This window comes from Chaetodon trifascialis, chromosome 21 (genome assembly GCF_039877785.1).
Source record: "Chaetodon trifascialis isolate fChaTrf1 chromosome 21, fChaTrf1.hap1, whole genome shotgun sequence".
NCBI lineage: Eukaryota > Metazoa > Chordata > Actinopteri > Chaetodontiformes > Chaetodontidae > Chaetodon > Chaetodon trifascialis.
Window position 1 is genome coordinate 15134225 of NC_092076.1, and position 22343 is coordinate 15156567.

Here is a 22343-nt window from a genome sequence, read left to right on the forward strand (position 1 = left end):
ATCACAGAGATGTCACTGAGCTTTTGTTATAAATCCGTGGCGGGGAGCAACTGCAGCTCAAGAAAAGAATGAATGCCAAAGGAGGGTGACCTCTGCCTGAGATCCAGCGCTCGCGTAGATGCTGAAATGTTCCAAGCACGCAGGGACCGGCACGCTGTTTGTTTAGCATCTTCATTGCTGTGTTTGGAAGATTATAACTAAACGGCACTATTAAGGATGCATCTCTACTCTAAGCTGCTTTTAAACTGACATAACCAAATAAAGAAATTTTTCATAAGCATAATGTACGCGTCGGCATAGACATGCGGTCGATTAACTCAAGTTTCATCTAGTATGTCAGGCACAGAACAATGTGCATTGTTGTTACAGATCATACAATATATTTTTGTTAATCTATACATTTTTTTAACCTTTATTTGATGAGCATGGTCTGTTGAGGTCAAAATCTCTTTTTCGGAGAGTGTTAAGAGTAAAATTTGTGTTTAAAGCGTGCTTTGAGGAATTACATTTGCTGTCTGTGTGAGAGTGAGATGAGAAGATCAATATCAATCTCATGTTTGTGCGGGAAGCACAAAGCCAGGGTCAGGATGTGACTCGCCTCGCTTATAGTCTAAAGATTGGGAGCAGGAGTAAACAGCTGGCCTGGATCTGTCCAGAGCGATCTTGTTTGTTTAAAGAAACCTTCTATCACGCATTGCAACACGCCAAGACATTTCTCCAACACATAACTTCTCCTTAAACCTGAACTTGTCAAATTTCTTTATGCTGAAGCAAAAGGAAGCTCGGCCTGGCTAACCATGCACACTCCAGCTGAGCCGATATCAATCTTGTCATCTAACTCTCAGAAAGAAGTGACAACACCAATTAAACTACTACTCAGAGGTGTGTTATTTCTGCCCTGTACATTATATACTTTGCCAATCTGAACAGACAATATTAGCGTACAGAGTATTTTGTCTTGCATGTCAGGATTCATGGAACATTATGCTGGATTATATGTATGTTAGACTTGATAAATTCACATAATATATAGAGGAAAGGTCACTTTAATGACTTTATACAGTTGTTGTGTTCAAATGCATGCACTTCAGTAGTGGAAAACAAACAATATGTCTCTGAGGCTTAAAAACTGTTGGGAAATATTACACAAAATGTACCCGTGACCCCTATGATTGCTTTGACAGGCTGATAAACAAAGGCATAGCTGATGAATCCCTTGATAGAAATTCCCCCAGGATCCTCCTGGGATGGCTTTAGAGATTACAGTGGACTAAGAGTCGTGTCCTCTCTTTTCTGCTGCCATGATTTGAGGGACGCTGCAGGACGGCGAGGAAAATAATGATCTATGATTGTAAAGAATACTTACAGGATATCAGTAACTTAAAGAAACAGCATAGCATTTTTAGAAATATTCACTTTCTTTCCAAGACTGAGATAAGAAAGATCAATATCACTCTCAAGCATTAAGTACAATCCTGATTCCAAAATATGTAAACAGGTTCATTTGTAACAGGTGATAATATCATGGTTGGATATGAAAGGGGCATCCTGGAAAGGCTCAGTTGCTCACAATCGAGGACGGAGTGAGGTTCACCACACATTATTATAGAAAGCAGATCAGTACATGGACTCAGGGACACTTCATAAAACTGCTGTTGGTCACTAAAGTTTGTTTGCAAATGACTGCATTCTGTTATCATCTATGTTTTACAATGTGGTCCAACTTTTCTTGGAACTGGGTTGTAGAGCTGGAGCCAGCACGTGGTCAGCCCAGCTTAACATAAAGAGTGGAGGAAGTGGAAAGCAGCGAGCCGGTCTGTGTTAAAAAGATACACCAACTCCTCTTAAGCTCCCAACCAAAAATGTAAAATGACATTTCGTGGTTTTGGTTATCCATCCACACAGTATTTCTGTGCTACTTCTCAGGCTTTAGCGTGGATTGCCACACTCACAGTGAGTGAGTCAGTGGCCAGTGAGGCTCTGGTGAAGGTTTCTGTACAGGTGGGCTACTCTGGATTGTATCATAGAAAGATCAATGTCATGACAAAGCTGGACCTCTTATGTCCCAACTCTTGACTTGGCATTAAACTACAAGTTGTCATTTTTGGCTTCAGTCCCATTTGTGACACACAGACATGAGATTGATATTGATCCTCTTATGAATATCAATAAATCAAGATCAAAGCAACTATTTCTTGAATTAGTGTGCTTACCGGTTTTGGCAAAAATGCATCTGCATGCAGACAGATGCAACCAGCCCTATATTACACACACCAAGGTAACAAGACATCAAAGTCCCTAAACAACTCTTGAGTGAAGCGAGGTCTTCAATCTGTCACTCATCTGTAATTCTCGTGTCATGAGAGGGAGCTTAGGTGGCTGTAAACTGACAAGAAGGGTGCTAAATCATGAACAAGCAGCCAATGAACTTACGGCTTACACTGCCTCCATCTTAAATATGGGGTACTTTAGGGAATTAATCATCAGTGGGATATTCTTAGGGACTGTCCTCAAAGGGACAATGATACTACTCAGTGTGAGGACAATGATGCAATGCGGATTATCACTGCAGCCACAAACTGCCTTTCATTTGCCTTTTTTAACTGGCGTGGGTGTTTCTTTTGATTGAATAACTGCTTCAGACATTTTGAATATGGCCTCCTCATGAGTCTCAGAAAGCCAAAGTGAATGCAGTGGATCGCAACCAGAGTGCAGTCTAATCTTTAATGCAACAGATGGCAAAATCTCATGGCTTATGAGTTAATGTCAAGTCAAGTTCAAGTTGTCTAAATAAAGGGCTGCTAAGCAAAGGTCACACAGTCCATTATCTGTCACAGATGCACTTTGATATCATTTAATGGTCAGCTACAACTCATTAGTTATCATCAGTAATATGTAAAAGCAATAATTTTGACATACTGAGTAGATTTGTGTAATGTATGTAAATTAACTTTGATTATCTTTGAAGACATTGCTGCTTAATCAATTAATAGATTAGTCTACATTTATTTCCACTCCTGCATGTTGTCATTTTCTGGTATTGGATGGTCTTAAAAATTTAGCAGTTCAGCTTTTATTAAATTAAAAGAACATAAACTGAACTCAAACTTTAGAAGGAAATAAGTTCCTGCTGATATGTTTAAGGAGCATGATAAGGAAATCAGTTTCCGTTCCAATGAAAAAGTAGACTACAGCGCCCTCCAGTGTCAGGCGCCGTGTTTGAAGACTGCATCATGCATTATGTGGACAGCATGCTGGACTCAGCAGTGCAGGGTGGAAAAAAATGCAAAAGTAAAACAGTAAAACACCTGAGCAGCCTTACATCTTCTTCTCCTTCCCAAACCAACATTCTTAACTGGACACAGGGTAAAAATAAGGGACAATGGAGCTATCACTAGCTTCCATAATCAAGAAGCTACTTCCGGTCTGTCAGTGAGTGAGCGCGCGCGCAGGACTAACCATGGACCAGATAAGTCTGTGAGTCTGTTTAAAAAGCTATCACACGTTTCTTAAGCATCATTCAACGATTTTGTTAATTTATATGAACGGTAATTGTGGGATAATGCGGTTCTTTGCTTGCCAGAAATGTTATTCTGCTCATAGTTAAAAAAAAAAAAAAAAAAACTAATACAGAAAACTAGGCTAGGCAGCCCAGTTTCTCCAGGTTCTGAGACTTGACGTTTTCAGCAATATTGAAGGACTGCATAGGCTGAAAAAAAGATACTGTCTCATCTTTAAACCTTTAAAAACTCACCAGATAATCTTAAAGATGTTCAGTCACCAAGCTGCAGACAAGGCTGTTTTCTTAGTCTCTGAAAAGATGACATTTTGCATAGTTGATTAAGGTGAGTGACACCGCGCAGCGGGCGGCAGGATTGCACTTCAAGCAGCTCTTGGTCACGTGTGATTGACAGTTGTCATGGCAACCGTAAACTAGCAAGCGCACGCTGCAGGTTGAGCATCTTTCCAGTTTGTCCCACTCCGTTTTAAACTGAAAGTCACATCGGTCCGGACTGAAATATTGACAAAAGAATGTCTGACGCGGGGTCTGATGAGTTTGACGATGAGCGCAGTAAACTCGGGGTGAGAGATATTTAGCGATATAACTCTGTTTGTCGAATAATGTTAGCTGGCTGAAGCTAGCGTTAGCATTACCACCTGTTAGCCATTGGCGTGTGTGTTTGTTGTCTGTTGATGTTTGTTGCTTCCTCTTCCTCTTTGGATACAAATGTTTTTGGCGCAGGAATATGAAGGGGACAGAAATGAAGCGGGGGAGAGGCACGGAGTCGGTAAAGCTGTTCTGCCCAACGGGGACATTTATCAGGGGCAGTATGAGAACGGCAGAAGACACGGAGAGGTAACGAGACTGAAGAGGTCTTTGTTGAGTCCATAGCAAGTCAGTCCAAGTCCAGACTATGAGTCAAAATGAAATAAATTAGATGTCACTGTCAACACTGTATTTAAGAAGTGTCTCACTTCTTTGGATTACTCTTAGATCCATATTCCATCCATGATGAAAACGATTGCCTCAGAGGTTTCCATGATGTTACCTAAGAACTGTCTCTCTGACCAATCAATATTTGATTATTTTGTCTAATAGGGAACATATCGCTTCAAGAATGGTGCAAGATATGTGGGAGACTATCACCAGAATGTGAAACATGGGCAGGGCACCTTCTACTATCCAGATGGCTCTAAATATGAAGGTACAACAAAGTTAACGCATATAAACTGAGACATGCCAACTCCTGCATCTCATTAGTGTGTGTACATAATTTATCAACAGTCCTGTGACTGTGACTGTTAGTTCTTAAAACTTTTCAGCTGGCAGATGTAGGTCCAGCCGACACAGACCCTCAGAAACCAAGCCCTGATTGTTGCCTCTGTTTGTCTGTCAGGGTCGTGGGTTGAGGACCTGAGACACGGACACGGCGTCTACACTTACCCCAATGGGGACACGTACGATGGAGAGTGGCTGCATCATATGAGGTCTATCTACAGTTTTAAAATCATGTCACTGAGATGTTTGTAGTTTTCATTTCTGAAAGCAGACATTCCTCTGCCCGTTTGGATCACATCCTGTATTCAGAAGCCACTTCCTGCTGTGGCTTCTCCGCTTAAAGTCTGCTCGATGTTGTGGTGTTGTCTGATTGCCAGGCATGGCCAGGGCATTTACCACTACCATGAAACTGGCTCAAAGTACAAGGGCTCGTGGGTGAATGGCAAGATGGAGTCAGCTGGAGAGTACATCCACTCTGACCACAGATACAAGGGTAACTTTGTCAACAATAATGTAAGTTCCACTTTGATTACTTATTCAGATGCTTGGTCAATGATTAATGAAAGGATTTATTTTTCTGTGGCCTGAGTATGGTGAGAGCAGTGTTTGAGACGTCTTTGCCATCCCACTCTTATTTTGCAGCCGTCTGGCCCGGGGAAGTATGTGTTTGACATTGGGTGTGAGCAGCATGGTGAATACCACCAAGCAGAGGAGGTAATTCCACATCAACACAATCCAGTTTTTTTAATGGCTTAAACTCTATAAGTACTTAATTTACTCACAGTAATCTAGAGGTAGAACACACTGAATGAATACCAGAACATAACCAGGACAACTCTCTTGACTAAAACTCCAGCCAGCGACCGCTGAGGAGAACGGTAAAAATATGAAAGCACAGAGGTCACCCTACCCGGGTTCCAGGGAGGGTTATCTCACCTCAGGAGGAGCAGAGGAGGTGCTGCCACAGCCTTTATAGACACGTCTGTGTGTTGCATGATAATGTTTTTTCCTGCACAAGAATTCATTATTGCTAGCAGTATTATTCTTTTTCAGTGTGCACTCTTTCCTGTTCTACGTGCATGTTTGACTTAATGTGATCATCATCAGTGACTATATAAAGAAATTCAGGATGCATGTTATTAACTAAGAAGTATGCAAGTGTGTATCATGTGTAGTGAGCCTGGAGTGTGCATAACTGGCTGCTGTAATTTGTGAAAACATCAAGTCTCTCACTCTCCCTTCATTCTTCGCAGGACCGAGCTGAGGACAAGTTGGATGAGTCGGCCTCCACCACGGTCCTCAAGTGGATTCCCAAGTGTGTCACCGGCCTGACGCATCAGAGTTCAGGCAAAGAGACTTCAGGTAAACTTCATCCACCCAAAGTAGAATCCCACCTACCGAAGACCAAGGAGGGGATTTTTTTTTTTTTTTTTTTGCCAATTTTGGAATCACAGTTATCCATGCAGTTAGGGAAATGGTAAATTTTTACATTGACTTTTAAATCATCAAAAACAAAAAAGAGGAGAAACACTGACAAACCTGGCCATTTCAGTGTTTGTTGTTGTTTGTAGTGTTGTTGTCATATGCTTCAAATAATCTGTCCTTAAGTTTGTGTGTGTGTGTGTGTGTGTGTGTGTGTGTGTGTGTGTGTGTGTGTGTGTGTGTGTGTGTGTGTGTGTCTTCTTTTGTCAGCCAGAGAAAAGGACACAGCTTCAGCAGAGGAGGGGGCAGAGAGCCAACCTGTGTGATCCATCCACAGCCTGCATCTTTCAACCTTTGTCTTAAAAACAAAATAACATAAATATGTAAATAAATCTGTTAAGTTTATAGTGTCCATGTTTTTTTATGAAGATGTATGGTTACACCCCCATCACAAGTTTAAGCTCAGTATCTGAGGGTCCAGTCTTAGCCTTTTCGGGGGCCTTTGTTAAATACACTCCACACAATCTGCAAAACGTGTGTGATAAAGAGCACAGGAAGTGAATTCAAGAATCCATCCACCCATCGTCTGTACCCGACTATCCTTTTAGGGGTTGCGGGGGGGCTGGAGCCTATCCCAGCTGTCAATGGGTGAGGCGGGGTACACCCTGAACCGGTCGCCAGCCGATCGCAGGGCAACATATCGAGACAGACAACCATTCACGCTCACACTCCTAAGGGCAATTTTAGTCACCAATTAACCTAATGAGCATGTTTTTGGTCTGTGGGAGGAAGCCGGAGTGCCCAGAGAAAACCCACGCATGCACGGGAAGAACATGCAAACTTCACAAAGGCCCTGCCCGACCCGGGGATCGAACCGGCGATCTTCTTGCTATGAGGCACGCGCACTACCTGCTGCTTCACCGTGCCGAATTTCACGAATCTAATGAATTGATTGAACTATTTTCTACAATTGCAACAGGGGAAGAATGTGTTTGTGAGCAGCATATAGGTAAAAGCCTCAGGGCGGGTAGGCGAAACACCCGTTGTACCTGTTACAGTAAGATCCTTGTCTTAGGTCGCACAATACTGGGCCCTACTAGTGAAAGAAACACATCCATCTTTACCGACAGGCTGCCTGACAGCATTATTTTGAAGGGTACAAGCGGAAGTCGTTGCTGTTATTGCGCTTTATGTGTCGCTTGCCGCAGCGGCTGCGTTGGTAAGTGAACTGTCATCGTGTCGGACGATTGTGGAAATTGAGCACCACATCAGACAGCCTGGCTGGATTTCATCATGTGAGGGGGCTCCGAGGTTACCGGCACCTTGTTATTACTTCCTGTGCGGTCAACTCCCTCCGGAGCCACAGTAAACACACTCACACGTCGCTTCTTCCCAAGACAGCATCTAGAATGGACGACCATCCTCAACAAATGCCGCTGTTTATATTCGGCGTGATAGCTGACATTCAGTACGCAGATATCGACGACGGATACAACTACAGCCAGACGAGGAGGCGGTACTACCGGAGCAGCCTCCAGTTGCTGAGGAATGCTCAGGAAAGTTGGTCAGAGTCGGCTGTCAAACCCGAGTTCATCATCCAGCTGGGAGACATCATCGACGGCTTCAACAAAGGCTCCGGCGCTTCTGACCGAGCGCTGGACACGGTGCTGAGAGAGCTGAGCTCCGGCGCCGCGGAGGTCCACCATGTATGGGGCAACCACGAGTTTTATAACTTCAGCAGGAGCGCGCTGCTGCGTTCACGGCTCAACAGCAGCCTCCACACGGACGGCAGCCCGAGCAGAGCCCGGGCCGGCTCTGATATCTACGCCTACCACTTCAGCCCCTTCCCCGGCTTCACGTTTGTTGTGCTGGACGCTTATGATGTGAGTCTGCTGGGCAGAGAGGAGACCAGCGAACAATACAGCGAAGCCATGAATCTGATAAAACAGTACAACAACAACGAGGATCTCAACTGTCCACCAGGTATGCTAGCCTGCTAACGGGATTTTATTTTAAAGTATCTTAATATGTAAAACAATACCATGATATGAACAATTGGGATAAATATTGTAGTTCATATTATAATACGTAGCTAAGTTGTGGATAATTGTAACGTTTTAGAGTTGGCTTCAGTAGATAACGCGAGACTATGGAACTCCCGTTCGAGAGGCTGAATTCATAAGCACTACAAGGAGGGAAGTCTGCTAAGCATATTTATGTCCTTAACAAAGACTCTGATTTCCATTAACACAGTTACACCTGCTGCTGAGACATTTCACTGCCGGTCCCTGGGTGCAGCACCTTGCTCAAGGGCACTCTGTCAGCTGGCTGTAGTTGTGCAGAGACACCATTAATCTAAAGGGATGCACTCTGATGTCTCCATAGACTCTGTGTTGTGTTTATATTTCAGAGTCTGAGGGTCTGCAGCAGAGGTTCACAATGTTCAACGGTGGCTTCAGTAAGGCTCAGCTGGACTGGCTGGATTCTGTTCTGACCTCGGCCGACGAGAAGCGGGAGAGAGTCACAATCGTCAGTAAGTAAACCATGTTGCTTGTGGCGGGGTCCATATGTAATGCCATTTTTGCGATCTGCCCGTTGAAGCACTTGTTTCAACAGTCTTTCATGCAGTTAAAATGAGCAGCTCGGTCGTACTGGCTTTTTTTAAAGTTCTCCCCTTTGTGTGGTGCAGGGTATTCAGCCAGCCCTTGTACAACCAGTGGGCTTTGAGTGCTGTTTACTCGGTGGCGGGATGGATAGTCAGACTAACTAAGAAGCCCAAGTTAGTCTATCCTGCAGCGTATACCAGAAATAAATGTTTTTTCCTTCTTGCCCAGGTCACCTCCCCATCCACCCCTACTCCACGGACCCCATCTGCCTCGCCTGGAACTTCGACGAGCTCCTAGCTATCATTCGGTCCCACAGCAGCGTGGTGTGTTTCATGGCTGGACACGACCACGACGGCGGATACCACCGGGACAGAGTTACAGGGGTGCACCACCTGACATTAGAGGGGGTGATCGAGACTCCACCCGATGGCAACGCCTTCGGCACGGTCTCCGTGTACGAGGACAGGATGGTGCTGAAAGGGAACGGGAGGATCACAGATCGAGTGTTTGTGTTTCCGGGGTGCCAAAGTGACGCAGATCAGGGGGCAAAATGACACATGCTGTAATTAAGATTCAGAGATTACTGCTTGGAATTTAGAGTTATATTCCAGATTGGAAAATTGGAAAAAGGAAAAAGTCAGGGAATTTTACAGGAGTCACTTGAAAAGATATACATGCAGCTATTTCCCATCCCATAGCAAAGGGCTTTATGTGTTCTTCTGAGCGGAAAAACACATGCACAAATCAGGAAGGGATGAAATTGTGGTGATGAAAGTGCTCCAGTAATGGAACGGTAATGGTTTAGTATGTTTTTTTATTTCTTTAGTTCTATTTAAAGGCCAAGGTGTAAATATCTTAAAAGGTGAAGTATAGACAGGTCTTATGAAAACTTGTTAGGCGCATGTCCACTTACCTCAGCACAACAAATACAGTGCCTCAGATAATTTATTGGACCTATGGGTTTTTATTGTTATTTTTTTTAGTAATGACAAAGTGTGATATACACTATACGCTGGATGTGTTTTAATCTGGAGGGCACGTGGTAGAATTTGCATATTTACATGCACTGTTTTGAGAAGCAAGTGGTTTTCTATTGCTATTGGTGCCTTTTTTTTGCATATTGCATATTGCACACACTGTAACTGATTTTGTTATGCTGTTATACTCGCTGAAAAATGTTTTGTGCAATGTAGTGAGATATTTGATTAGTGCAGTGTAACTTTAAGTGATAATATTGACCAGTTTTCAGGTGATGACACAAGATGAGTGCAATCTGTATGGTTTACAATGTAAAACAACACACTGAGTAATAAACATCTTTGCAATAGCAGTATTTGCATTTCGATGCCCAGCTAAATGTCACACTCATGTCTCTGGCATCTTGTGCTGCATTCAAGTATCAAAAAGAGGAAGATGAAAACATGATAAAATGATATTGACAAGCGACACTGGGAATGTTAAACAGGAAGAGATGATGCTATTGTGGGGCTTTTAAATGCATCTCAGCAGGTTTAGTTACATAAGTATGGACAAACAGCAAATGCCTTTCTCTTAATATACTGTATAACCATCTCCATGACAAGTGAGCAAACTCCATCTACTGACACAAACAATGGAATGTGATTCAAACCTCTGATTCAGCTAGTAAGGTTATTTTATTTATAAGAGTGAACTTTGATGCTAAATGACATACTGCATTATCTTTGACGTGATGACATGTATCAGTAACAAGAATGCAACTGTGACATGTAGATGAAATATAAAACACTAATATGTTAAACTGTGTGATTCAAACTACACAAAGAACCTGATTCAGGAGAAAGAACATGTACACTAATGTTGTTGAAAGGAGTATACCTACTATTGTGTTCACTAGTTTGTTGAATGCAGGCTAAATAATATAGGACGAGGGAATATGATGAAGTATAGAAGGCGGTACAATGTGTAGCGTGTGCTAATTTGTCTAAGTGATGGAAATATGTGAATCACTGCGCTGTGAGGTCGTGATATGCTGTATTTCCGACAGCCCGTGAATGCAGCAGCGGCACAGACGTGGCCGTGGTGCAGCTGTTGCGTTCAAGTGGCGCAGTGTCCCGACTGGAGGCAGAGAGGGCGAAGTTTCACTCTCTGCATTGCAGCCTGAGCGCTGCTGCCGGAATCCAACACAACAATGGCGACTCCCAGTCCTGACAGCAACTCCACAAGCTCCAGCAACAGCAGTAACATTGTAGGATCTACGTCGCACCATTTTCACCAGCAGACACAGAGCAGCAGCATGCAAGGTAGGCGACAATAGCCTTTATTTCATATTTTTGTATTTCAACTGAGGACAATGGAGTTAGTAGGAAAAGATAGCTTGTAGCTTCCCATAACCAGAGAAACCATTGTCAAGTGGGACGGAGTAATTCAAATTTTCCGGTCAGAATTTTCAAAATAAAATTCGCGTTGGCTGTGAAACGCTGTCTAATATTTTGTTGTTGATAAGTTCATTTGGAAATGTACGTTTCTGAATTGTTAATTCAGCAGAAAGTGAAGCGGACTGCTTGTGTAGATGTAATTAACGAGGATAATGAATGAGCACTAGCAGTCCTATATGGAAGGTTATTCATCATTTTCTTTGTATTAATCTATGGTCTGTTAATTAGACAAATATTATGTCATACAGTTTAGTGTAGGACTGGCGTTTTATATATTACATATTGATATACTAGTGCATTTTTCGATTTTAATATCACAGTATTTATAATCCACAGTTACTGTTTAGTACTAACAATACAATGTCGACTTTTGATTAAAACAGTGTCTGTAGCATGAGCCCTTTGTCAAATTGCACGCTTTTATTATGAAGGTTGCACTACTCAGTTTCCGCTAACTCTAGCTTTTTTCGCGTAGCTTGAAGTGGCTCCCTGAAACTACACGGCTATCAAGTTAGCAGTGATGAAGTATCCCCTGTTCAGCTGCTGGGCTGACATACCTGTAGTGGCTCAGCGAAGCGATTCCATTCCTTCAGTCTGACATGATTCTCATGACGCACAAAGCCCAAATCCCAAATGTATGACAGCGTGAAGATGTGTTCATGAACGTCTACTCCCCGATATTATTAGCAGCAGGCTGCTACAAGCACCACCAAGGCCTACACTGAAGTGTTTCTCTCTCCCCAGTCAGGCCACTGTTTGAATGCACTGATGTCTGCTGCAAAGAAGCTACACAAACAGTTATGTCAAAGATCCTTGTAATCCACCATGCCAACATCCATTTACAAACGCTGATGAAGAATCTGCCTCAGTCGCGTCACAACGTCACGAAGGTCCTCGTTTAGGACAGTGTTAATTCTGTCGAGATATCAGCCGGATGAATATTGCGATGACTTAAAATAAACCCCTCCGTTTACCTCTACACCTACCCCTGAAACAACATGTCTGTCGTTTGTTATCAGTATATTTCCAGCTAGCCAGTGTTGTCCGATGCAACCTCGCCTCTGAGTCCATTATCGGACGGAAAGCCAAGCCTGGTCGCGACCAGCACCAATAACGTTAGCTCACTTGGTATTAAATTCAATTTGTAATGTTACTCTTAATCGTTTGTATGTAGTCATAACTAATAGTAAACCTGTTTAAAGGCAGAAGGACGTGTGTTTGTATGATTTGCCGTCTTGATCTTAATGGAAAAAAGACGTCTGACAAGGTCGTGTCAGATAATGGACGTGTTGATGGTAGGTAAGTGAAAGGATTTCCATTGACTGACTTTAACCATCCCATAACCTAATTAAGAGCAGTGCAGTCATGTATCCAGTGATCAACAGATCTGAGTTGCATTTTCTCACCCTGTGGCAGATGTCTAGTATCAAATGTTTTATCTAAACCTTACAGAAACCAACACCTGCTGGAGATGTCAAAATGAAACAGGTATTCACACTTCCTTTACTAGGTTTCAGTCTGCTGTTTGGGGTTTAAACTGTGTTTGTTTAGGCCACATCTTGGCAAAGGAATTCCTGAAAATGTCCCCTCTCCCCCTCCTTCTGTTGATCATTATTTGTTTCCAAATTTCATTTATATTTTTGTGCATTTTTCCTCACTTATCTGCATGTTTTCCTCATGTTAGAATGACTTTATGTAGACACAGTAGACAGACCCCGTCCGATGAGACACTGCCTCGGTCAGCCCCATCCACGGGGGTTTCTCTCAGCCACACAGATAACAGAATGTGGCTGTGGCAGTGACACCTCTCAGTTCTATGTGGTATGCCGCTGCTGTTCTGCTGGCTATGGCATATGTAAACAGAACGTCAGTCATGTTCCGCTGGTGAATGCCACTTCCTGTTAGCATAAACAGCCACCTATCAACAGCGTGTCACTTGTGTTCCCCTGATAGATGCCGCTCTCAGTGGCACATGCCAGTCGGGTGCCACTATTTCTGTCCTTCCATATGCCCATCCTTAGTGGTATGACACTTTGGCTATTTTTTGGTCTATTCAAATGTGTAAGACATATAAAAATGGTTACCTGCGTTCCACTGGCACATGACGATTCTCAGTGACACATTCCACTGCTGTAGTAATGATATGCCTCTTATACAGCAACAATTTTCTTCCTCTTCCTCTTTCTTAGAGATTATGGAGAAAGATATTATGTGGGAACACAGCCTGCCATACCTTACATGGAATAATATGATTATACCTCTGTCTTCTGCGGCTGAGGGATGGAAGCATGGTGTGATGCAGTGGCCTTGGATACCATGCAATATCATATTTAGCTATTTTTCCGAGTCTCTTGCTGCCAGCAGTGAATATTCGAAAAGCTTTGAGGCTAATCAGTACTTAATAATAAGATCAGGCTCATTGTATGAAAGGAGGTGGAACAGAACCACGTCTATCTCAAAGCAGACGGAGAGCCCAGTCAGAGCTTTTACCACATTGTATCTTATTTGTTTAATTGTTTAAAGTCATGCAAGGTATCAAGGCGGCAGGAATAAGCTTGGAAAGCCTTCCAAACATCAGTGGCAGGCAGCTGTTATCATTATCTTCCAATGTAATGTTATGGCCACCAGTTGTACACAGTATTTGCCAGTGAAGAGTGGCACCTGTCAGTGGCATGTCATCATCGTGTGGCACGCAGCATCAGCACTCCAGCTGACAGCAGCAGCACAGGCAAGCCAGACTTATCAAATGCTGGTGGGGAGTGGGATCTGCCAATGGAATGTGACTGATATACTGTGAGTGCTTCATGCTAAAAGAACAGCAGCAACATATGAATGACCAGCAGTGATATACCGCTTAGAACTGGTATATGCCACTAAAACAAGACACAAAGCATCAGCCATGCCTCTATCTCAGTGTCACTCATTTTGCAGTGTAATGTGAAATGACATTGAAGTGATAACTGCTGGGTGAAAGAAGGGATGAACCAAAGCAATCACATCAAGTTCAACATGCAGCTGCATGGCAGTGCACCCAACCAGACCCACCAATGTGTGGTGCCACGCTTTACCAGCTGAAGCACATTCAAAGTAACCTGCCCTCTATTCCACTTTCAGCATTGGCTCGTCCTGGGATGGCATTTGCGAATCACGACCCACTCACACTTAAACGAGCCGTGAGAAGATGTAGTAAAATGTTTTTTCCTTTACTTCAGGGTTTCAGATAAGCCTGTCTGGAGTGTCCCAAAGTAAGCAATAGTCTCACACACAAAGCACACCGACCTCTACTCTTTGTGGGTACACCTCAGTAGTCTAAAGTGGCTTCCTCTCCTCCTGGACCATTGTTGAGCCACGTTTCTGTTCAGTTCTTGCCTGACCCCTCAGTGACTGGTTAGCGTTGTTACTGAGTTCCAGATTCTTGATGTTTTTATCACGCTTGTGTTTAATTGGATAAATTCGGTGAAAGGAAGCCACTGTATACTATTGAAACAGCCTGTGTGGTGCTCTGGTAGTTGGGGAGTCTGTCCACTGTTCACTGCTATTGTCACCAATTCAGTTATGGCCAAGAGAGATTCATTTGCACTGGGGCTTCAAGGTTAAGGGACCTGTTTGCACTCAAGTTGGTTGAACAGGGCATGGCAAAGACGACTCAACGCTTAAACTCAGCACTTGGCAGAGAATCTAGTTTAATTGGCAGTTATATTCTGGAGGTACATTCTAACAAACATGTACAGGTAACAGACGCTGTGGACTTACTCCAGTCTTAAACTGGAATCAAGTGCTTTTTAAGTGTTGGGTCACTTTGGTATCGCAAAGGAACTGTTCAGATCTTAATTGCAGTTTTTAAAAGTTCTTAATGGAAATGTTTTGGACAGGGATTCCCAATATCAGTATCCGGCACTGTGGCTCTGTTGTGGCAACAGCAGCATCAAAAACTTGCATGCATGTATGGTTGGGATGCAAAATGGTCTAAAAGCTAGAAGAACTGGTGCAGTATCTGAGCATTGGGAACCCCTGTACATTCAGGCACTCTGCTTGCATTCAGAATGCATTTTGTGCTTCCTCTGATCTTGAGAAGAGCTTGAGATAACCCAAAGGTCAGAGTGTGGATGAAAACAGCTGTTAATCGACTGGATCTTTAAGTCATATTCATGCTACAGCAGTTTTCTCCTCACCGCTCTCCAATGACCTGTTAGCCAGATTTCATTGTACCAAGCACACATTGTGCTGGTACTGGGCCTTATATTGTGGCATGTTTTTTTTTTTTTTAATTGCTTACTGCACACATTTAAAGGCTTATCTCAAGTGCGCAGAGACATAAGTTGCTGAGGTAAGACAAGCATTTTATCACGGTGTGCGTCCTCTGTTTGCACCAGCTGGTTGGACCCACAGTGTGGTGTGCATGCCGTGGGATTCTGGATCTGTTTCTTTCTTTGTCCCACCAGGTAAACGTAAAGCTCTGAAGCTGAACTTCGCCAACCCTCCAGTGAAACCAGCCTCCAGGCTCCCGCTCAATCCAACACCTCCCTCTTTCCAGAACCCTCACATGTGAGTAGAGACGGCTGACGGTGGGATCTTGTGGGTTTTTGGTTTAGATCATGCATCTGGCCCTCGTCCTACAAACAAGCAAATTTTCTCATATTAGCCTATTTCTGCACTCTCAAGTCAGAGAGAGCCAGATCATATAAGAAAGCTCTGATTACAGATTCCATTCATGGAACCTTCAAATGTTCCAGATTAGGGAATTACTGATTAATTATTGATCATATCCACATGAATCTATAATGCATGGTCCTCTCATGGCTCCACACTGTCCTCTCTCTCTCCCCCTTCCTGTGGCCTCCTCCTCCTCCTCCTCCTCCTCCTGCTCTGCCTCGTCCAACCCCGCCTCCTCTATGCTCTGCGCTCCCCCAGAGAGCGTCTGCGGACACACAGCATCGAGTCGTCGGGGAAGCTGAAGATCTCTCCCGAGCAGCACTGCGACTTCACCGCAGAGGATCTGAGGGACCTCGGGGAGATCGGCCGCGGGGCTTACGGCTCCGTCAACAAGATGGTCCACAAACCCACGGGCCAGATCATGGCTGTCAAGGTGACCTGATGATAGACACGCCTCATGTTGCCCACGCTTTTTAATCTTCAGGGAGCATAATTTAGTAAGAGAGGCAGTTCTTTTTTCCTCGAAGCCCCCCTTGCCTGTGTCCAAGACAAGCCAGGCCCCCCCAACCCCAACTCCTACCCGCATACACGCACTAAAAGAATAAAGTGATTAATTACAGACTTTTATTTGCAAAAATAAAAGGTCAGAGGTAATAAATAGCTTAATGAACTTAAATGTGGTCCAAATATATGTTTAAATTTGGATTATACAGAGTTTTAATTATCCAATTGGGTGTGTTATTGGGATTTTATAAATTTAATGTGCACAAATATAATTTTGGTAACCTCACAACCTCAGCGTAGACAAAACTGTGCGCACCCCTGTGACCCAGGTTGGGAACCACTGGTTTAAACCACCATCTAGTAACTACATTAGTGTCTCAGCTTTGCAGTAATTAATCAAGTAGCCTGTTTCCACTAGGAAGAAGTTTGATAATCACCAGTGGGATTTATCTGGACGTCTGATCCCCACAGGCCTTTGTATTTACACCAGTTATCAATAATGGTCCTCACCCTGTTCTGCCTGCACTGTGATGGGATCTCAGAGTCTTAAATGCAGTATTGACCAGCTGGATTTGTATCAACAGCGGCTTGAAAATTGATTTTGTTGCAGTGAAGCTGCATGATGGCGGCTTTAAACTAACCATAGCAGCACATAAAAAATGTCTGCATTACACAAAGTGAAAAAACTGCTATTAATGACTCTGCTGAAACAAGCTGGTCTGATAATGAAGTGAATCGTGGCTGAGTAGATGGTGTGGAAAGTGGGACGACTCCAGATTGTGATGGCGTTTTGGTGTCGTGTGTGTGTGTGTCTCAGAGGATCCGCTCCACCGTGGATGAGAAGGAGCAGAAGCAGCTGCTGATGGATCTCGACGTGGTGATGAGGAGTAGTGACTGTCCCTACATTGTCCAGTTCTACGGCGCTCTCTTCAGAGAGGTGTGACCTCAAACGCACCCCATCACACTCTGTGTTTACTGTGTAGGAGCATTTCTGTGCAGATGTGTCCCTGAAGTGACTCATGAAGAACTGTCACAGATTCATTTGAAACTAACTGCTGACTCTTTGTTTCAGGGGGACTGTTGGATTTGCATGGAGCTTATGTCTACCTCATTAGACAAATTCTACAAATATGTATATTGTGCATTAGATCACGTCATTCCAGAGGAAATATTAGGCAAAATAACATTAGCGGTGAGTAGAGGATTCCCTTTTTCTTCACGTTTGGATTTCATGGCGTGCACGTCCTGGAAACAGAGGTGATGCATTTTGTTTTGTCTTCAACAGACCGTTAAAGCACTGAACCACTTAAAAGAAAACTTGAAAATAATTCACAGAGGTGAGTTCATGATAATTGTAAAGTTGAATTCATCAATATTCAAAAGCCTTTTATTGTGCTTTCCTTAAAGCCTTGGATTAGTTCTGTTCACGTTACTCTGGATGAAACGGCTTTTTCTGTCATTTTCAGACATCAAACCTTCCAACATTCTCATGGACCGAAGGGGTAACATCAAGCTGTGTGATTTCGGCATCAGCGGCCAGCTGGTGGACTCCATAGCCAAGACCAGAGATGCAGGCTGCAGGCCTTACATGGCGGTAAGCAATCGAAAATATGGAGTGAAAAAACGAAATGGATCAGAGGCAAATGGATATCAGGATGCTCCAACACAAATGAATAAAAGGCTGTGTGCAGTAAAGCTGCTCAGCCTGACCTTTGACCTCCCACATCAGAGTCTTTTCTTGTGTGTTTCAGCCTGAAAGGATAGACCCCAGTGCTTCCAGACAAGGCTACGATGTCCGCTCTGACGTGTGGAGCTTGGGAATCACCCTGGTAAGACCAATCATGTCGCCCGCTTGAACTTTAACCTTTTGTAATGTCAGAGCGAGTTCGATTTGAAGGGAAGTCCGGTCTCCTCAGAGCCGCTGCTTTGTGTTTGCTTTCAGTATGAGCTGGCCACGGGAAGGTTCCCTTACCCCAAGTGGAATAGTGTTTTTGATCAGCTGACGCAGGTGGTGAAGGGTGAGCCCCCCCAGCTCAGCAACTCCGAGGAGAGGCAGTTCTCCCCCAAGTTCATCAACTTTGTTAACCTATGGTAAGCACCGTTACACTCAGCCTCACGTCCAGTCAGTGAAGCATTGCAGGCTTAGTGGGTGAAATAAGTGTCGGTGCCGGAGGTTGATTTTGTTTGTGTTTTTCTGTGCAGCCTTACAAAGGATGAATCAAAAAGGCCAAAGTACAAGGAGCTTCTGGTGAGTTCTTGGACGGTCCTTTCGTTTTTTTTCTACACCTCACAAATGGATACATCAGATGACCCCAATCTCATCAATTTGACTTTTGAACTGTTAACGCTGCGCTAACTATCATGTAAACAATAGATACTGTGATATGGAGGGGGGTCACTCACCGTGAAAAACCCACAGAGTTATCACTCAACTCTACAGTTCCTCTGAGCTCTATGGAGCCTTTTTCTCTCCTGCCGCAGATGCAGTAGAAGGAAACGTTTGTTTCGCTGCCACCAAGTGGCTAAACATATCAGTGCAGCATATTCTACCACATGAAATGTTAAAATGGAAAATTCGTGTTTATTTAACATCCATGTAAATTCCTGCCTATCATCCACCTGGCGACAGATCTTTTTGTGAATTCAGAGCATTCCTCAGTTCCTCACCATGAGTCTCACTGTGTCTTTCCTCTAGAAACAACCCTTCATTCTGATGTATGAAGAGCGTTTCGTGGATGTCGCCAGTTACGTGTGTTGCATCCTGGATCAGATCCCCGCCTCTCCCATCTCTCCTATGTATGTGGACTGATGGAGTCAGGCTGGGGAGTTTTGGGGAGGGGGGTGGGAAGGGGGGGACACTAAGCTTTGTGATGCAACGCTTGACATCTTAGAGTTACGTAGGATCACCTGTTTATTCACACGTTCCAAAGAACAGAGGAACTCAGTCTGAATTGCCCGGTGCAATGAGATGAATATCATTAAGCAAACCCTTCCACCTCCTGTCACCTCATGATAAAGTCAGTGAAATCTAAAATATTATCCTCCATCTCCACCCAGAAAAACTTGAAGACATGACAGTGTCTCAGTAAAATGCAAATGCAGAATCTACCAAATAAGATGTTGAACAGTGACACTCACGTTGTATGAACCAACATAGCCACCTATCGGATTGTACTTTGTGGACTGTATGTATGCATATGTGTGTTCACCTCTGAACTGTTGACATGTACAGATGTCCGCAATAGACCTATTGTCTAAACACACACACACACACACGCTCTTTTCACACGGTTTGTTGTGGGCACCTTCACTCATGGTAATTGAGTATGCAAAAAGTGTTTTCTCTTTGGAAAGCTCATGGATTCGGTAGCGTGGCTTTACAGTACTTCTTTCTCCAATATGCAATCTGTGAGAGTTCATCTTGACACATTATTGGGACATGTACATTTCTCACATCCAGCATTAGCCCCGTTTTGGACTTCTCATGTGTTACGTTTGAGTCACAGAGCTAAGCATGCAGTTTTGTAAAAGATACACACTCTTTGCACAGCAAAACTAACATCAGTATATACAAATACACCTGAATACACCTAAAACACGTTTCTTTTGTTTTACGAGGAGCTATGCCATTTCTAACCATGAGCATCTTTGTCCGGATTAGGAAATAAAGTCTTAACTTGTGAGGCGTCTGAAAGTCTGGATCTTCAGAGCTCATCAGCGATTTATCTCCCATCAAAAACTGCTGAGCTCCATGACTCAAATGTAGCGACAGTCCATAATGGTCACAAAGTGGGGCTAATGCACCGCTACATTGCCTGATGTAAAGTTACCATAGGATGTTACGTCCGCTGATGTAAATGTGTATGTATATAGTACATCTAATCTGCTGTTCCTGGCAGGTGCTGCTTGACCGTTAAGGCTCACTTCTAAACGCAGATGATGGAGTCAAACAGTGGCGAGATGCGGACGCCGGGTGCAAACGCGTCTGTGCGTTTCAGTTTGAGAATGAGCCCTAACGCTCCTCAGCAGCCTGTCATAGCACTGTACAGTTAAAGTGCTCATCCACACTGATCACAGATCCACCATGCTGCCATATAGAGGCAAACAGTAGTAACTACCTTTTTAAGAGTCCTGGCAAGGGTTTCCTGTCAAGAACAGCGACACCCAGAAATGCTGCTAAATGACATAATTCTGTACCAACCACACACGTGTCAGGAGAGGATGAAGATCGCTCCTCGTAGTTACTGCTCTTTGACCCGTAAGGTCAACATGGACTCAGCATGTTCCTCTGTGAGTCGGCATGTCTCTCTGGCTTGCACTGATGATAGAATGTTTCCCGCGTCAAACCATGTATTACACTCGCGATGCATCTCCATCGTCTAGAAAGCCTCACCTCACATGTCGTCCTCCACCGGCGCTTTAGCAGGTGAAGCAGAGGCCACAGCTTGAGACTATTGAGATGCATCCGCCGTCATTCCCTCTCAGAAAGCCACGTCTACCAGGCGCAACTTGGCAGTTAGCTACTAAACCAAACTGTCTGTATGGATGGTGGTCCTTCAAGACTGGGACACTGTAGAGACTTCTAATGGAATAAATGACTTTAAAGGATAAGGATGGCATTATTTTATATTTTCTTTAAATCCCATTAATATATCATTGAATGTTGCCAGCTTTATCCTTTAATCTAGCAAATACTAATAATGTAATTTAACGGGACATGCGATAATAAGCCATGAGTATGCAGTAACCTCAGTCAGCTGTTGACTCTGTCACATGATGCAACATGATATTTTACGTGTCTGAGTATTATTATTATTGTTACTCGCTCAGCTTCATGTGGAAAAATACATTTGTCAACTGTTTTCAATGCTGACATCGTCACAGTTCGAGGTTTGATTGTATTTTTTTGGCCTTTTTTTTATCACTATGCTTTATTACATTTAGTTTCATTGCACTAAAGGAATTGCCACACTTAAAGGGCCACTCCAGCCATTTTAATAGTGTACTTAAATAACCATGTGAGAGACAGATTAACAAAGAATGGTGAAAATTCATGTCGCAGAGGCTGAGGTCTCCTTCGTATGGAGAAAAAACCAAAAAGGCTAATCTTGCTGACATCATCAGGTTATTTTTCTAAGACTTGACAAAGCTCCTCCAGAACCACAGAAGACTGTATACAAGTGTAGAAAAGTACGCCTGATGGCAGCTTCATTGACATATATGTGTAAAATTCCCTGGAGTTCCCCTGTAATGTTTGACATAGGCCTCTACAGATGTCAGCCATGTTGGAAAATGGCCACCATCATTGGGAAGGCTTGGGGAGTTTGAGGACTTGCTGAGTAGTTGTGGATTATTGGGAATGGGGATAAAACATAAGTTGGGGGAGATGCAGTGCAGACCAGGCGTGATTCTCTCTATTGTTGAATGGAGTCATCACGTCAGCTCTGTTTTTCCCATGTCTGTCATATGAAATGGTGCAAAGCCCTGAGAAAAAGCCCACAGTCTCATGTCTCACTGCAGACCGTCTCCACATCTGATCTCCTCCTATGGGATACATTTCCAGGAAGCTAACGCCACTGGTGAACATGAATCTCCAGGGTACATGTTGTATAAATTGCAATTTACTAGAATGTTCATATTAGATTATAAGATGATATTAAGGGCGATGAATATTATATTATATCTTTATCAAGGGTTACAAATAAAGTCCCCATGGAAAAGATTCAAAAGCTGTATTGTGTGCTTCTTGTGAATTGGACGTGAATAAAAAGTGACTGTAGAACTGATTTTGCTGTGATAAGTTTATTGCTCTTCGTTCTGTAGTATACAGGGATGCAGGCAAATACTGGTTTTACAATAGTAAAGCAAGTCAGTGGCCAAGCAACATGGAAGCTTCTGTCAGATTTGATTGTCTTTTTTTTCTTGACTAGGGAAAATTCTGCAAAATGAAGCCCAGATAAA

At 43.4% G+C, this 22343-nt stretch overlaps 3 protein-coding genes across 7 annotated transcripts; all 3 read left to right on the forward strand.

The window, feature by feature from the left end:
• The first annotated feature begins 3912 nt into the window (after positions 1-3912).
• Positions 3913-6593, forward strand: rsph1 (radial spoke head component 1). 2 transcript variants are annotated; one of them, XM_070989896.1, is made up of 9 exons: positions 3913-4083; positions 4244-4357; positions 4601-4706; positions 4899-4989; positions 5158-5293; positions 5423-5494; positions 5637-5735; positions 6034-6142; positions 6473-6593. In XM_070989896.1, exons 1-9 carry the CDS (start codon positions 4033-4035, stop codon positions 6526-6528), a joined length of 834 nt encoding a protein of 277 aa, XP_070845997.1. In that variant the 5' UTR covers positions 3913-4032; the 3' UTR covers positions 6529-6593. The 2 variants fall into 2 exon arrangements, with proteins under 2 accessions (XP_070845997.1, XP_070845998.1); XM_070989897.1 differs by lacking the exon at positions 5637-5735 and having other exon boundaries at positions 3920-4083.
• A 783-nt stretch (positions 6594-7376) lies between these two features.
• adprm (ADP-ribose/CDP-alcohol diphosphatase, manganese-dependent) lies at positions 7377-10137 on the forward strand. The gene is made up of 3 exons (XM_070989898.1): positions 7377-8185; positions 8613-8735; positions 9037-10137. The coding sequence occupies exons 1-3, from the start codon at positions 7612-7614 to the stop codon at positions 9360-9362; spliced, it is 1023 nt and encodes a 340-aa protein (XP_070845999.1). The 5' UTR covers positions 7377-7611; the 3' UTR covers positions 9363-10137.
• A 731-nt stretch (positions 10138-10868) lies between these two features.
• On the forward strand, positions 10869-21385 carry map2k4b (mitogen-activated protein kinase kinase 4b). Of its 4 annotated transcripts, XM_070989900.1 has the most exons (13): positions 10897-11090; positions 12678-12713; positions 14438-14470; positions 15668-15770; positions 16137-16311; positions 17200-17319; positions 17455-17574; positions 17668-17719; positions 17849-17976; positions 18134-18211; positions 18325-18473; positions 18585-18630; positions 19078-21385. In XM_070989900.1, the coding sequence occupies exons 1-13, from the start codon at positions 10979-10981 to the stop codon at positions 19189-19191; spliced, it is 1266 nt and encodes a 421-aa protein (XP_070846001.1). In that variant the 5' UTR covers positions 10897-10978; the 3' UTR covers positions 19192-21385. The 4 variants fall into 4 exon arrangements, with proteins under 4 accessions (XP_070846002.1, XP_070846001.1, XP_070846003.1 ...); XM_070989901.1 differs by lacking the exon at positions 14438-14470 and having other exon boundaries at positions 10869-11090; XM_070989902.1 differs by lacking the exon at positions 12678-12713.
• Positions 21386-22343: the final 958 nt, after the last annotated feature.